Below are 18100 nucleotides of genomic sequence, written 5' to 3'. Positions count from 1 at the left end.
CCGAGAGAGAGCCGTCATGCTCAGATTTGTAATGCTCGTTCCAGTACAGTAGGCTCGAGTTAACTTAGGAATCGCAGACTCTTGTCCTATCTTCGATCCAATTGTCCTTATCAGTACAGCCAAAGAATATTTAATAGTACAGGCGCACATACAGCCAAGATTTGATTTGAAGAAGGCTTAGGTTGAAACATCGCCAAACTTATACAAAATTTATAAGCAATGAAGGATTCAAACCCACGTCTTTGGATATTATATATATATATATATATATATATATATCCAAAAAAAATGTATAAAACGTTTGTGTATGAAGGTTTTTTTGAAGTGAAATTCCTTTAAAATCATTGTGATTTGAAACTCGATGAAACGAAAAAGCGAGACAATAGAGGCGCCGTTGCCAGCTATTGTTTATAAAACTTTTATTTTAGCCGCGGCACCAAAATATGATTTCAACCATATGCATATCCAGCCAAGGTTCTTGAGGGTGCAGAGAACGAATATGGGATTATTTTTGAAATTCAAGATGGCCAATTTGATGTAAGATTCAAGAAGAAACTGTACGTGCCGCTGAATAATTTAGCTAGAGTTAAGAGCCCCTTCAAATAGGTCTTGGTATTCAATTTTACAATAAAATACCAGGCAGTATTACTAGGACTCACTAAGCACAATGTGTCTTTTTATATTAAGTTGGCTAAGCAATTTTGTTATTCAAAGATGGGCTGCGAGTTCCTTTCAGCTCATCTCCTCAAGTCAAATCCCCTTTAAAAACTGATGATGCTTCGAGACGTTTACTAAGTTTTTGTTGCAATTAGTATAATATTATTATCACTTCACTTCACGTACGAGACTTGATCTCGCATAACGATCGTTTGCGTCATTTTCAAACCCTTTCATTAAAATCCCGCCGTTTATACTTAGATATGATTTTTCAGTACAAAATAATAAACAGTAAAATTGATTGTCCTGCTCTATTGAGTTTGTTTGACATCAATATTCCCCATCGACCTCCTCGTAAGGGAACTGCATTGTTTAAAATCCCACTCCGCAGAACGAGGCTTGGAGCCAATTCAACTTTAGTAAGGCTGTCGCGGTCATACAATTATCTATCTTCAAGGATTGAGGGTTTAGACATTAACCATAATTTTGAAAATGAATTTAGGCGTAGGCTTTGTAATTTTATAAATAACAATTTAATTTAAATTTGTTCTTTAAGTGTACTTTTCTTTTTATTTGTGTAGAAATAGTTGTAGAATATGTTTTAGATGTATATAATACGTTATTAGTATCTAGCCGACAATTAACGTCAAAGTATGTGTTTTTTTTATTTACTAATTTAATTTAAATTTGTTCTTATATATTTTTCTTCTTATATGTGTAGAAGTAAATGTAAAATATTTGTTAGATTTATATAATTTGTTATTATTTTATAGCCGACAAACAATCGTCATAAAATTATGTTTCATGCATGTCCGATTGCCTGTAAGTAGAATTGCAATTATCATTTTTTTAAGTATGTTGTAATTATAGTGGAATGTATGTTGTAGTTTCTGTAGGTAATCTTAACTAAATAAATAGATAAATCACTATTATAGCAATTTACAATTTATTAAAACAAAACAAATCTTATAACTATATTTACAATACTACGACTACATAAAATTAAAACTATCATTACGTGGAAGTGTACCTAGAATACTGGCAGCATTTCCACGTTGGATAGCAAGGCTGATCCGTTGACCGAAATAGCTGCCAGCGCTTGGGTTTCCAGTAGCCTTATTGAGGCGCGAAGATAGTATTTTGGACATTCTCCGCGCCTCTGGGCCCCACGGGCCAAGTGCGACCAACATATTATCACTATTATTCTTTACTCGTCATCAGTCTCATCATCACTGTCTGAATTCTTCACATCTGTGGTAGACAATTATTTCACGTAAATTCTCGTCTCCTAGATTGCTCTTTTCGAAGTACTCCCTTCCTTCCTACTAAAACCTTTCAATATGATTCACATTCGTATCGCATTCCGACGAGGTCTTCAGATAATGTGACCGTGTTATGAGGACATACATTATTGATAAACACATTACTTTTGTTTACGTCGCGAAAAACATTCAGAGCTTCATAACGATGGCTGGTCCATGGGACTTGCTCGTAAACGGGCACTTCGTGTGGTGACTGGTTGATCCTCTCATCAGTCTGCTATTTTTCTTAAATTTAAGTTATATTTTCTTTAAATCCTTATTTATTTATTTATTCAGAACAAAACAGTATTTTATAATAGTAAGGTTTGTAACTTTAACCTTAAGATATACATACTCGTAAGATATATATAAACTAAAAAAAAAAAAAACAGTCCCATAAATTAAATATTAATATTACAATTTTTTTTAGACAATAATGAAAAAAGCAATTAAGATGATTTATATCAAAAGTGAAAATTACAAAATTACCATAAACAAAACGAAAATTTAAACAGTTATAACCCAACAACAATGATTTTATTATTTAGAGTTAATTATATTCGCATTGAGTATGATATCGCCTGCTATTTTCTTATATTTTTGTATATTTAATTAAATTATATCAATTTCAGTAAGATGTAAATTGTAATAACTACAAGAGCGCCTCACAAATGTATTTCCTATACAAAAATTTCTTGTCACGTTGTTTGTTCGCGATGAACTCCTAAAGTACTGAACCGATTGTGTGCAGTTTTATCCAACTTGAGAGATAGAACAGTTTTTATCTAGATTCGTAAACCTTAGATTAAGGATTGGTCTCCGCTGCGCTACTACTAGATACCGCAGTAGGTACCTAAGAACAATAGAATAATACTTGACACTCAATGGCATTTTAGCACAAAGTTTACATAGGTTGGCCCATTAGTTTTCATTTTTTGAAATTTTTTTGCCTATTTGGATGATATAATTGTTTTTTGTGTAGGTACGGCTTTTTAGGAGTTTTCATTCAGGTTGATTATATATTAATATTATTTACTGACACTAAATAGTAAAAAAAAACTACGCTTAAAAAACCGACTTCAAAAACTGTAAAGTATCAAATAACTAAATTTAATTAAATACACCTCTTATGCAAACCTTTACCTTTAATATTAATAAAATACTATTATTTATTTTTTCCCCTAACTAAGTAAAAACTTTTGGATTTTTTGTTGTCATCAATTTGTATAGTTGCATTACCTAAAATTATTTGTAAAATTATGAAGCTGTAAACATAGATTTAAAAGAGTCGCAATTAGTTTCTTGCCACATCTTCTCATTATTACTTAACTTTTCCAAAGAAGTGGTAATTAGTAAAATATATAAATTTGCCTTTCATCTGTCATATTTGACTTGAATGTATATTAGTTATATTTTAAAAAAAATATTTAGACGTCAGCCCGTAGACATTACTTTACAAAAGTTATTTTTAAGTAAACTCTTTTGTGAGTTACCAATACTAAACATATTTATGAGATAAAATGACAGTAACAATGGCAAATAATTATGACACGAAAATAACAAATTAGTTTTCAATGACTGTTATTATGTACGTGTGTACAATTTTGGTACACAATTTTATTCATAACTAGCTGATCCGGCAAACGTTGTTTTGCCATATAAAGTATAATTCACGCGATAGTTTTATAAGTAATAAAATATTGCCTATATTATAGCCTGTACATCATTTTGTTCTATTGTTAATAGTTTTTGCAGCGCACGCAAAAATAGGTTTTCGATTTTACAAAATCCCATTTACAGGATCCCTAATTTTGAAAAAAGAAATGGACTACCCAACACTGAAAGAATCATTCAAATCGGACCAGTAGTACCAGAGATTAGCGCGTTCAAATAAACAAACAAACAAACACTGCAGCTTTATAATATTAGTATAGATATGCGTTAAACCTGACCTCGCGATAGGATTCCTAAATTGATACGCTTTCAAATGTCTTAGTAAATACGGCCATTACAATTTTTACTTATTATTTTTAAAAGATTTCATGTGTAGGAAATTTATATATAACATTTTATTTATTTCATTCCTAATCATTCCATTGTACCAAATATTGATTACATACAATATCTTAACTATTTAACCTCATTATTTAAATCTCATCATCATAATCTCAGGCGGGAGCCGTCCACAGCTGGACAAAGGCCTCCCCCAAAGATTTCCATGACGATCGGTCCTGCAACTCCCCTCGTCCAACGTATTCCGGCGAACTTGACCTGATCTTCGATCCATCTTGTGGAGCCTACGAACACTGCGTCTTCCGGTACGTGGTCGCCATTCGAGGACTTTACTGCCCCAACGGGCATCTGTCCGCCGAACTATGTGCCCTGCCCATTGCCACTTCATTTTCGCAATACAAATCTTATTTATACTAGCTATGATTACATTAAGTTCAAACTATCATTACTGGGAGTGTACGAGAACACTAGCAGCATTTCCACTTTGGATAGCTAGGCTGATCATTTGACCGAAATAGCTACCAGCGCTTGGGTTTCGTAGCCTTATTGACGCGCGTAGATAGTAATTTGTATGTTCTCCTCCTCTGGGCCCCACGGGCCAAGTGTCTCGACAAAAAACGGCACAAAGATGTATGAATTCTCACTCTCTCACTCACTGCAGAGACTGTGTGACGACAGAGAATATTTGTGACGGTTGCTGTCTTCGGCAGTCGAATCAGCAGCACGGACTGAAGTAACTTGGACATCAGAAGGAGCCAGAGCGTCAACGTAAGTAGCGTATTACACCAGCGCCCTTCTCCAAGTCCATGCCACCAGGGTCATTCCAACAGGACGCTTGCCATCGCGGCGGGTAATACCATTTGCCTCTAAAACAGCTGGTGTAGTAAGAGCTGCAAATGCTCTACGGATAACTTCATTAATGCTGTCGTCCTGATACAGCCTACCGATTTTAATTAGGATAGCCCGTGACGAAATGTTTCGTGATGTTTCGCAATTATTTAGCCCAAATTAACACTAGTATAATTAGTTTGTGGTTGTCTGCAGGTGGGAGCGTATTGCTACGCGGAGCTGGGCACCATGATACGACTGAGCGGCGCTGACTACGCTTACATCATGGAGACGTTTGGTCCCTTCGCTGCCTTCATACGTCTCTGGATCGAGTGTATGATCGTTAGGCCCTGCTCACAGGTGAGTCACTTCTAGCCCTGGGTCGCCCTACTGACATATTGTTACTGATACGGGACATTACTTTATTTTTCAACACACTTGCTCGAAAAGTCGGCAAAATGCTCAATATGACAAACGCATTTTATTTCGTAGGACTATTTGACTCAATCGTTGTCCCTTTCTTACTCCTTATAAAAATGTTTCCTTAAATTGCAACGGACCACAAATACTTACAACTATATAGGAATAACTAAATTACACAATTCCAAAAAAAAGAGTAACTAAAGCAAAAATTTGACAAAATCGAATAAAAAATAAGCTCATCAAACTTAACAGTTGCTAAAAAAAATTTATTGAAGTAGGCGTTACTTTGCGGAAATCCATAATTATACAAACGAGACTCAGTCTCGTGCCAGATTTTGGCGAGACAACACGTCCTCAGGATGCCTTATGTAGAGGCGAAACACGTGTCGAATTGTTTAAAGACAAATATTGGCGGAATTAATACTAAAGAAAACTCAAATCATTTGTATTATACAGTTGCCACTATACCTGTTAATAATTATAATAATATTGACACACTGTTGACAAACATTATCTTACCCCAAATTAGGCATATATAGCCTGTATTATGGGTTGCAAGACAACGATATATTTAATACAATATACTTACTTAAACATATAATATATAAACATAAAGACATTTAAACATCCATGACTCGGAAACAAACATCCATATTCATCATATAAATGCTTGCACCTACCGGGATTCGAACCCGGGACCTCCAGCTTAGTAGGTAGAATATATTCGTTTATCGTATACAAATGATTTAAGTTTTCTTTAGTGTTAATTCCGCCGTTAAATCGTATTCAACTAAGCGTTTGATTAAATAGTAAATTCGACTCCTTCAAACTCTATATTATATCGGATAGTACTGTATCAGGTTTTTTATTTTAAAATAAGCGACAAGACGAGCAGGACGTTCAGCTGATGGTAATTGATACGCCCTACCCATTACAATGCAGTACCGCTCAGGATTCTTGAAAAACCCAATAAATTCTGAACGGCACTACAACTGCGCTCGTCACCTTGAGACATAAGATGTTAAGTCTCATTTGCCCAGTAATTTCACTAGCTACGGCGCCCTTCAGACCGAAACACAGTAATGCTTACACATTACTACTTCAGAAATAGGCGCCGTTGTGGTACCCATAATCTAGCTTGCATCCTGTGTAAAGGAGCCTCCCACTGGTAAAGGTGATACTGGAGAAGAGTTCCCCATGAGAGGGATGTCTGTCAAGACTACCCTATTTCTCCACAGCTATTCACCACAGCGGAATATGATAAATCTAGTTATTTGCTTTTAGTTGGTTAAAACAGTCGTGAAATAAAATTTGTGAAAAAATTTGCAATGAACGAAAAAGTTACAAATTCAAATTCAAATATCTTTATTCCAAATAGGATGTGACACTTATTGAAAGTCAAAAAACTACAACAGATTTTAAATCTAATGCCTCAGACCTGAGAAGAATGGACGCAACAAACTCAGCGGGCTTTTATTTCATCAAAAAAATATGTTTAAAGTAATATTGTACAATTATATTTATTATTTAATAGCCTGAGGGCGGTCGCTCCATTCCCAATCTGTGGTATCATTAAGATAGTCATTTATGCTATAGTAACCTTTACCACACAAACGTTTTTTTACAATTCTTTTGGATTACGTAATACTTTTGTTTTGAACATTTTCTGGGATCTTGTTGTAAAAGCATATACATGGCTCCACAAAAGACTTACAAACTCGACTCAGCCGAGTAGTAGGCATTATAAGCTTATGTCTGTTCCTAGTGGTTTCTAGCAAATTCACTTATGTGCCTATGAACATACATTACATAATCAAGAATATATTGAGAAGCAACAGTCAAGATGTTAATTTCTTTGAAACATGTAAATAACTCCGTTTCCAGTTGATAAGTTCTACCACAGATTAGGGTTGGTACGGCTTGAGTTCTACTAATACAATATTTACTAACACACTCCAGTGAGAACTGGTGAAATTTTACTTTATCAGAGTTTATTTCTTGTTCTTGTGAGATAGAATAACATCATAAAGATCTTTTAAAATGCCTTCACTGGACTTAGCGCTCATGAAATGATTTGCAAAAATTTATTGAAAGTGTAGATAGGTAGTGTTAGATCTCAGATTAACGGCAAACCGAAAAGGGATTATAATATTTAAGGCATTAAAAGGCATAAAATACATTTACTTTCTCAAAATTGATTCCTTTAAAATGCTTTTTGATGTCATTTCTAATAACTACTATACACTACTACCGCTTCGGAAACAAGTAGCGCTCTAAAGAAGACGCGCATGAAACTCTCCCAGCATTCTTTTTTTTGGCGCTCTTTTAATCAAATGTACAATATTGTACTGTCATTGCTATTGCTATAAAATAATCATAATCTAGTCCCAGGCTGTCCGATCATTTAGATATTCAGCAGTGGAGTAATAGGATGTACGACAGACCCATTTTTTTTTAAACATTTAAATTTATTTATAGATTATGCCTGAACAGTGGCTGGGACTTTATTATAGAAGTGTATACATTTACCCTTAAATATAAGCTTTAACAAAAACGGCCCTAAAAACTATATCGCAGAGACTTAATACGGATTAAATTAGTCCGTAATTTTTTCGATGAAAATCGAATCTTATCTAGACGATTTAATGTCGATAGTTGGTCAACCTAAATGTTTCTAAGATCGATATATTAGTAGACGAGGCGTTATTGTCATGTATCGTGACCTATTTAGTGGGAGCCATTAAGTCTCAGTCTATTAAACCAGTGGATATTTTTTAAATTGCAATAATTACTTTATATAATAGCTGCCTCGATTTTGATTAAATTTAATTCCAATCAAAATGATTTACACGAGTAAGTCAAAAAAAGTAAATGTTAATAAATACGTAAAAACAAGAGTTATGGATTACAGTAGATACACCAATCCACATATAATAAATAGAGGTATTTTGCGAGAAATAAAGGTATTTTATGAGCGAATATAAAAACTGTAATAACAATAATTAATTAAAAAAAAATGTATTTAATCCATTATAATATAAAATTAGGTACAAGTAGCAAATGGCAAAATGTTTAGCGGTAATGTAACAAGAATATTTTGAGTTTTATTAATTCTTCGCGGGGTCAGATAGGATTCCTATTAAAAAGACTGTGTGTGTTTAAGATGATATGACAGATATGAATCTTATCAAAGCAAGTTTAATTATACGAAATACAACTATTTGTCAATACGGCTCAATCTCATTCAATATCCACAAAGTAAAGGGCTAAAAGCACCTCAATATTTCCATTTCGAACACACAATATATTACTTTATTGGTGTCCCATGGAGCCAGCAGTGTTTATCTTGATTTAAGGTCAAATTGACAATATTGAAACTGTTTGTCTCACGTCTATTTTATCTCCGGTAATACTCTTTAATGTCCTCGCTTTATTTAGACCTATAAAACTACAGCAGCCTTAGACAAACACAATACGATTCGAAGGGATTTGATTTTTACATCTATGAATGTTAATATTTTTTCTTTGGAAAAGGAGGACAAATGAGCGTACCCGTACGCTCACACGGTGTTAAGTGATCACTCAATATCATCTGTGTGAAGTAGTTGATAAAGAGCGGCGATTTTTTTAGTGGTATACGTGCAAACTTGAGTAAAATCGTTGTGGGGGTAAAATTGTACAAGTTTCAATTTACCCCATTCTGCGACCTGTTCAAGAGAGGACTCGATAGAAGTTACATGTTTCTCCTGGCACTGGTCTATTATTTCCTGAGAGACATGCATGGTATCGTGTATACGGCATTACCAGTGCTGTCGTCTGCATAGTATTGTATATAGGAGGTGTCCAACATATCATTGATATGCAGAAGAGACAGTGTAGGAGATAGTATACAGCCTTACGGCACTTCAGCGTTCGCGGGCTACGGGTTCGAGCAATAACCCTCGAAAACGATGTATGCTGCGCCCAGTGAGGAAGCTAGAGGTCCACTTGCATAGACTCTAGGGAAGCCCATAAGATGAAAGTTATGAGAGAAGCACCTTGTGTCATACACGATCAAAAGCCTTTCCTATATCCAGGCTAACTGCCAGGCTTCTCCCTTGCTTTCGATAGCCGCCGCCCATCTAGGTGTTAGGTATACCAGAAGATCGTCTGCCGACCGACGATGGCGAAAGCCATACTGTCAGTCGTTTATCAACTGGTGACCTTCTAGGTATACCAAGAGCTGGCGGTAAATTATGCTCTCCATGATTTTGGAGAGCAGGGAGGTAATAGCTATAGGCCTATTGTTTGCCGGATCCGAACTGTCTCCTTTTTTTTAATCGGATGGACAAGGGCTGACATCCTTCAGGGACTACGCCTTTTGAGTGAGAGTCCCGGAATATTGCGTTAGGACCGGCGTCAGCTCAGGGGCAAACGTTATAAGCTCGATTGGAGAAATACTATCCAGCCCGCTCGACTTCCTTACGTCAAACGAAAACAGAGCTCAACGAACAGTTTTCTGTCGGAACTGTAGTAGAGACATAGAGAACGGACACCGCGGGATGGTCGGCTATTATTTTCCATTGTCGTCAAGAGTCAAGTTGAAGGTAATAAGAGCGCACAGAAAATAGGTTTGCTCTTTTGCCGTATGGGCTAGGGTGTCATTCCTTATGTGCTGCGGCGGCAAGTTTGGCTGCTTGAAGTTACCAATTGCAGTTCGTACGGGCGCCTATCCTTTGAGCCCAGCGCCGCAACCCAAGTTCGATACGCCTGTTTTTTGCATTGAGATGCTGCTTTAGCTGCATCGAACCAGGGCTGTGATCTGGGTCCAATCGATACTACAGAGCTTGGTATAAAGAATATGCAAAACGCAACGCAACTTGGTATAAAATAAAGGAACGCATCCTAGACAAAAAAAAGGATCGCTGACTTGTAGTGCCAAACGTGTCGGATCGCGGGTGGTCTGCGAGGTGGCCATTTAATATACTACACCCCTAAGGTGTAGTACCTATATACCACCGAAACTATCTTATACGAAACATAGCGGCAGTATACTATAGGTCGTAGGTAATATAGGTCGCTACTTCACGCCGGTATTGTGTGCGAATGTGGTAATTAACTGATCCGATTTTGCTGACGTCATAAGACGACAGCTTGACTCTCCCACTTCTAAAAAGCCCTTAGTCGCCTCTTACGACACCATTGGCTCTGGGACTCCTCTATTATTTTTACGCCCCGGGGAAGCATAGGGCCATGATAGGGCAAGCATTCCTTGCTGTTATCGATTTTAATTCAAGGTGTACCAATAGTGGGGTATTTAACCCAACTTTTATTATATTATTTCCAATAGAACACATTTATATCAAAATAGTTTCCATACTGAGACATTTACTACTCAATCCACAACGTTCTAATATAATATCAAATCAAAAAAGTTATTGGAAACCAAAGCCAAACAAGACAAATTGGGATATATTTGGGAAAGATTAAACTATTAGGTCTTACCCAATAAGAAAATGAATGTACTACAGGATCACATCGCCTGGTCACACGGTAACGGATTTTAAGCGTTTTAATCCCTTAAAACATTTATTATTTTAAAGAAAATTAATGTATAGTAAAATTTATTACATTTCCATAGGCGATCGTGGCGTTAACATTCAGCGTGTACGTCCTGAAACCGATATTCCCCGAGTGCGATCCACCAGAAGATGCCACAAGGTTGCTGGCGGCTTGTTGCATCCGTGAGTATTGTCTGTGGCACTATTACATATTCTTTGTCTGTGGTATTGTGTTACACTGTCCTTCCTTGTCACTACCACATAATAATCCGCGTGCAATAAAATATAATTAAAAGAATCTGAAGTACATGGTTAAGTAAAAGAAGTGTTTTTTTTTTTCTGCCAGTAGACTATTATAGCGACACAGAACAATAGAAACTACAGAACTATTAACAACAAAAGTCAAAAAGTAACAATGAAAACTTCAAAAAAGGCAGTGTTAGCACGAAAATATTATGACATGTATCTAACGGTACTGAAACTACAAAGCGTACTGATGCAACAGGACGAGCCGCCGGGGTGAAAGGGGAATGGGAGTGGGAGTGGGTTTCACGTTCCAGTGAGCTCCAAAGATAATGTGGCCGTGTAGTAAGTTGGTGTCAATTTTAACATCCAAATTAGGACAATCAATACGTTTTACATAATGTATAATGCGAATACTGCGATTTTTTTTTTAAATTCTAAACATCAGATCTCATTTGTTTTTTGCACTGGAATCATTTAATTAATTCTATTCATATTGCCGTTCAAAGTCAAAATCATTTATTTACAAGATACATTTATAGCTATTGTGTGTGTGTATATAGTGTGTGTATTGTTGGGTTGGCATTGTTTCATATAAATTATTAGGAATCAGGACACATCTTACGAACTAGACGCACATGTTCGGAAGGCTATTAAGTAGGTGTGGTCCTTTTAAATTCCGCGCGTTCTAACAGGGACAGAACATTCTCATATTAGCACGTCGTCTGTTTGCAACGGTACTTTTGATGGGTGATTTGAAGTTTCCGTCTGACGTCACTACGATGGCACCACGGGTATTCAGGCCCATGCGTATTTCAGTTTTCTATTGTGATCTAGTGCTCCTTTAAATTCACAAAATTGTGTAACTAACTTGCCGTTTTTAATCATTATGCTAGATAATCTGATTATTTATTCAAACAAAACAAATCTAATAACTATATTTACAATACTATGACTACATAAAATTAAAACTATCATTGCGTGGAAGGGTACCAAGAATACTGGCAGCATTTCCGCGTTAGATAGCTAGGCTGATCCGTTGACCGAGATAGCTGTCAGCGCTTGGGTTTCCAGTAACAGTATTGAGGCGCGAAGATAGTATTTAGAACATTCTATTATATCTATATAATTATATTTCAATTGGTAAAACAAAATATTCTTGCCTCGTGTTACATGAGTAAATAAAACCGTTTTATTTACTCATGTGGTAGTGGTTGATTGGTGCTGTGTACTCATGTGGTAGTGCTTCTAATGAGCGTATGTAATATACATTACTGCCACGTAATATGGTGTTAATTTGAATGATTGTTTTAATGTTATCTTTATAAGTAAATGTATATGGGTATACTCGGACATTTTTGACAAACTTTTAATAGGCGATTGTGTGCTCAACCATATCCGAAGCGTTGCAAACGTAATATGTAGCAATGTAGTGTATGTTGTTTTAGGTGACAGTGGACTCGCATGGAAACACCACGTATAAGTACCATCTCTATTACCTTCTTACTAAGACTTCTATTGTTGTCCTCTTAGATATTAAACATGATTGTATCTGTTTGCCCATTCTTATTACAGCGTCACACCCACACCTACTGCCTCTATAAAGCTATTAATATCATAGGCTTTTATGAATTACATTGAGATACTACTACTAAGAGTAGTAAGTAGTAAGTAGTAGTACTCGTACTCTTCAGACTAAATACTGCTTTTTTATATAAGAGGGGGAACGGGCAAGAGGCTCTCGTGATGGTGAGTAGCGAGGCAACAAGACTAGCAACGCATCTCTGGTCATCATCAACGGTGGGAGTATGCTTGAAGGATAACTTGTATCGGTTCGGGAAAAAGCCGGAAATTGATTCCACGAGGCTGTGCGAGGCATGCAATCAATCATCAAACAATCGAATGGTCGTTCAATCATTGATTGAACCCAAAGTCTGGAGCGGCATCGCAATGGTTCTTCATCTTGAGACAGATGAAAGTCTTAGTAAGTCCGATATGGCCGGCATCCCTGTATCAAAATGTCTCCAACTTGACCATCCCGTAATTCTGTTTAATATAAAATATTATTCTGTGTATCCTCAGTGCTGCTGACATTCGTCAACTGCTGGTCGGTCCGCGCTGCGACGCTGGTGCAGGACTGGTTCACGTACGCTAAACTCCTGGCTCTCTTCATCATCATCGCGGCCGGTGGCTATCAGCTCTGCAAAGGTAAATAGGTTTTGGTTATCTAGTGGGTTGGTAGTATTAGAGATACACATACATTTGTTATGACTATTACTCGATTAAGTCGAGTGAGTAAGTCTTCTGTTAGGCGAAGAATATGCACTTACAACATCCTGGGTAATGTGCGAAATACATGTGTTGCGAATGAATGCTTTTGTATTTCGTAATGCATTTGTGTTGAACATTTTCTGGGATCTTGTTGTAAAAGCATATGCATCGCCCCACGAATGGCTTACTAACTCTACTTAGCCGAGTGGTAGGCATAAGTTTATGTTTGTTCCTGGTGTTATTAACATTATGCTTATGACAGTTTCTAGCAAATTCACTTATGTGCCTATGTACATTCATAACATTATCAAGAATATATTGAAAAGCAACAGTCAAGATGTTAATTTCTCTCAGTGATTCTGTAGGACCTAGGTTATAAATAGCGTAAACAGCCCTCTTCTGCAGCACAGAATTTGTATTAATATCGGCAGCGCCCATAGCAATAACCAATATACCATAGGACATAAATGTATTAAATTAACTAAAGTAAAGTAGTCGCACCGTATCTATGTGAGTTAATTGTCAATTTTTTTAACCACGTATGCTGCAGAATTAACTCTGTTCGCCAATCCTTCAATATGGGGGCCCCATTGAAATTTGGAAACCAGAGTCATGCCAAGAAATATAGCAGATTGCACCGGTTTTATCAACTCTCCGTTTAATAAAACATTTGCTACGGTAAATTTTATATATTTCGTATTCTTGCTATTAACCATAAGGCTATTAGCGCTAAACCAGTACACGATGTCAGATACAATATCGTCTACTTCGTCATACATAACGTGGTTTCTTTTCACTTTGAATATAAGTGAAGTTTCGTGTGCAAAGAGTTACTACCTTATTATAAGATTAGGTAGATCATTTATATAGATAAGGAGGAGGAAAGGTCCAAAAATAGACCTTTGTAGTACCCCCTTATAATACTGAGAATTCACGTCAACTTTCTGAATGGTATTGTTAAGATAAATCCGAAGATCGAGCGCAGTTCCGTTGAACATAATCAAAATTAGGCCTTAGATAAATCATAGAAGATACCAAGTGCATTCTGTGATTCTTCCCAGGCAGCAAAAATATTCTTAATTAGATCAACATCTGCATCCGTTGTTAAAAGTCCCCTAGTAAAGCCAAATAATTGTTTCATATGAAGTAACTTATGAGAGTTATAATAAGTAAGCATTTGGCTTAAAATTATTTTTTCAAAAATTTTACTAAGGGTTGGCAAAACCGACACAGGACTAGGATAGTCATTCGGGTCAGAAGTGCATCCTGACTTAAATATTGGTGTAATGTTACTATGTTTCGAAAAGTCAGGAAACACACCTTGTATTATACAATTATTAAAGACTTGTGTTTTCATGTCTTGAGATTTAAAAAAGTTAATTATTTCTCCAGGGCTTACAAAACTGAAATTGAATATTTGTTGACATTCTCTAACATTTTCCAGAAGAAGTGACTCGGCAATACTGGTAGAGGAGACAAGAGTGTTTGTGATAGAAACTGGATTGTCAGAATTTTTTTCTCAAAAGCAAAAGCAACATCCTGCTGAGATTGAATTATTGTATTGTTTATTGATACATTATAATCAAAGCTGCTTAAAGCCTTTCACTCTTCCAGCTTCCCAGCTTCTCTTATAACACCTACTCTGTGGTATAACAGAACGGAAAATGACGATGCTTTTGATAGCTTCTCTATATTATGTTAAAATTAAATCTCTGCTATCGGAGAAAAAAGGCGGTCTGATAGAGAAGAGACGGTGGTAGAAGCTTTCCTAGTATTCTTTTTATACGATATTTTTAAACGTAATTTATTCGAGTAATGGAAGTCCACCATTATCAGCTATCAATAAATCACGTGTCTCCAGTTTAGGGTCAGCCTTGTTTAAAATATTTATTTATGATATTTAATACAGTGATGTTCATTGAACTGTTGACCAGTAATGATAAGAAGTTTCTTATGAATTGAATCTATGTAGTCAAAGGTTAGATTTTACCAAAGCAGTAGTGATATTTATACAAATAATTCGCGGACATAATTTAGTGGTTGCTCATCAATCCAACCAGTACTTTTATTGTTTTTCGTCTCAACACATCGTCGCTATTCAATGGAACCACTGAGAAAAGGAAGGAAGAATGGGCCCGCTGGCCTATTCTTCCTAAGGGGTCTCTTCTATGGCATTATCGTACGCTTTCACCGCATCTTCAGGGCTCGTAAAGCGAATACCTCGAATTTTTATCTTTAGTTCTTGGGAATAAATAAAAGTAGCAGGGCGCCAGGTCAGGACTGTATGGCAAGCAATATATCCAGCTTTCATCACCTGTGACGATGTCAAATACAGCATTTGAGTCACCGTCGTTGAACTTATCTAACATTAGGCGACACCAGTCCATGCGAAGGTGTTTCTGGTCGTCGGTTAAAGTATCCATCTGGTATAAAGCTTCCTGACGCCTAAATTTTCGTGTAATATTTTTTAAACTTGACTCATAGGCTTGTCCGTATCTGCTGATAGGTCATTCTCTTATCATCACTATCATGCATCGCACAGCACTGATGTTATCTTCAGTAGTCGCTGTTAAAAGACGTCCCTCACGCGGATCATCATTGAGATTGCTACGTCCACGCTTAAACTCGTTAAACCAATTGTAAATAGTGGCTCGAGATGGGGCTTCATTAAGAAATGCTAATCGCAGCCTATCATAGCTTTGTTGTTTAGTAAGCCCACAACGAAAGTCATAATAAATGATTTGCCGCCAATTCACAAAAACAAATAACAAATGAATGCAATATACTACATTATGTTACCAAAGAGTTCTGAAATTGAAATTCAAAAAAAGTTTTCATTAGCAATGTTTCTAACTGGCCAGTTCTAAATATTTTCAGTGTACTTAGAACAGTAGCGTAACTCGACGGGCTCCTTCAAATTTATACCTACGTCTGGACGGAGCGCTAGGGTTGTACATACAAAAAGATTGACGACACGGATGGCACGGCGCTAATTTAACTCGGACAAAAGTCAGTCAAAGGAAATAAAATTTTACTTCCTTTGACTGATTTTTGTAAGCTGCTTAAACTTTTAACCTACTTCAAAAAGGAGGTTCTATATTGGTCTCATTTTTAAAAGTCAGTTTCACTGATTTTATTGTGAGTAAAATGATTTATCTTAATGCCTGTGTGCCTAAAATGTCAGAGAGCTATGGAAAGGAGCAAAAAGCTAAAGCTTAAAGACAAATAAATATAGACGTAAAAGGCGTAAAACAAAACTTACAAACATCCTATTACGTATCTACCAACTAAATTGGAGATGGACTAGACATTTGCACCGTTGTCAGCAAGAGCAATGAAGCAACCAGGTGACTCTCTGGTACCCACGAGATGAGCATAGTAGAAATGAGAAGATTGAAAGACGACCTGAAAATGACCTTAGGTCCATATTGGCTAAAAGTGGCGGTAGATAGAAAACGCCGCAAGGCAAACTGAGCTAAGAGACATAATATTATAAGTTTAGTAACACAAATATCAATTAGTTCAACATGTATGAAAGTTTGGAATAAAAGGCTTTATTAACATTAAAAATATAGGTACCTACTGCGTTTTCCATTTTTTTCAAAACAAATCAAACATTTGTACACGGAAAATATTAATTGTTGAAGTGGAACTGATGAATAAGATCGCGAAGGTGTTCTACTTATAGTTGTTTCCTGAAGCCTTTTACTCGGTATTTAGGCCGCGATTAGTTTTTTTAAGAGTCCAAGCCGAAAATTAACCAGCCGAAAGTGAATTATTACTTAGACATTTTTCGGTACATCCGCCTGTCTGTTTTTCAGCGGGTAGTATAGTATAGTAGTAGTATCATGCAAATATCGCTTTATCTCCAAATCTTAGATCATTTATACGTCTAGATAGACTGTTTCAGCTATGGAAACGTCAAAAAAATTACACTAACACAAACTGACATAGGTACGAATCGCGAGTGTATGACGTAGCTTGTCACGCATACTAAAGTAATAAAACGGGCCTGTTTTCATCTGCTGTCTAGCAGAAAGAGGCTCTATCTAGACGTATAATTATCTAAGCTGCAAATAATGAAAACAAATATTCGAACATGGCCGCCACATAAATTCGCGTTCTCGTTTTTTTCCCCTCAATCTATTTCACTTGTAATGTAATACTTACGCATCTCAGTAGTTTAACGTGAGATGCATTATATGTTGGTGCAGGCTCGGCCGGACACCAACAATCATCTAATAAGTTAATTTAGTCTGCTTGTGGTTATATAGTTACGTCATTTAACAACAACTTCCGAGACTAGTCATTCGGTACTCTTTGTTACTTTTGGCATTTCTCATAAGTATCAAATCATCTCAATTATTCAATTACGTCAAAAAGCGACATTCTTGAATGAGATTATTTGATGCAAACGTTAAAATTTTTAGCAGTTACCACCGCTTTTTGGGCTTGATAAGAAATGGCATGAAACTAATTACTAACTACGAATTATTTTTATTACCATCTATGTGAAACGATCCTACAAAAATACTCAAACGTCATGACTCCCAAGAATAAGTTTATTAAAATTAAAAAAAAACACAAGACTTACGGAGTGCAGTAGAATGAATCGAATTTCGATAGCCATAGTAAAAGATTGGCAATTAAATTATCTTTTAGATTGTGTAAATTTCCTAAAAATATACTCAATACTTTTAGCTTTGTGGGCTTATTGCCCGCGTGAGACATAGATTTAAAATACGTTTTAAAAAGAATTAAGATATTCATAATGTAAAGGAATTAAGTATAAATTATTAAGGAAACACTCTTTTACCAAAAGAT

The 18100-nt window shown here is 36.1% G+C and overlaps 1 protein-coding gene across 1 annotated transcript in view; it reads left to right on the top strand.

Moving 5' to 3' along the window:
- Positions 1-18100, top strand: part of LOC126972390 (Y+L amino acid transporter 2) — a 62670-nt gene that overhangs the window by 22849 nt on the left and 21721 nt on the right. The window contains exons 3-5 of the mRNA XM_050819102.1: positions 5016-5159; positions 10843-10945; positions 13088-13213. Of these exons, the coding sequence (XP_050675059.1) occupies positions 5016-5159; positions 10843-10945; positions 13088-13213 (373 nt within the window). The remainder of the gene's footprint in view (positions 1-5015; positions 5160-10842; positions 10946-13087; positions 13214-18100) is intronic.

This window comes from Leptidea sinapis, chromosome 26 (assembly GCF_905404315.1).
Source record: "Leptidea sinapis chromosome 26, ilLepSina1.1, whole genome shotgun sequence".
In the NCBI taxonomy this organism is placed as follows: domain Eukaryota; kingdom Metazoa; phylum Arthropoda; class Insecta; order Lepidoptera; family Pieridae; genus Leptidea; species Leptidea sinapis.
The sequence above is the reverse complement of the archived record's forward strand: the minus strand, read 5'-3'. Positions and strand labels throughout refer to the sequence as shown.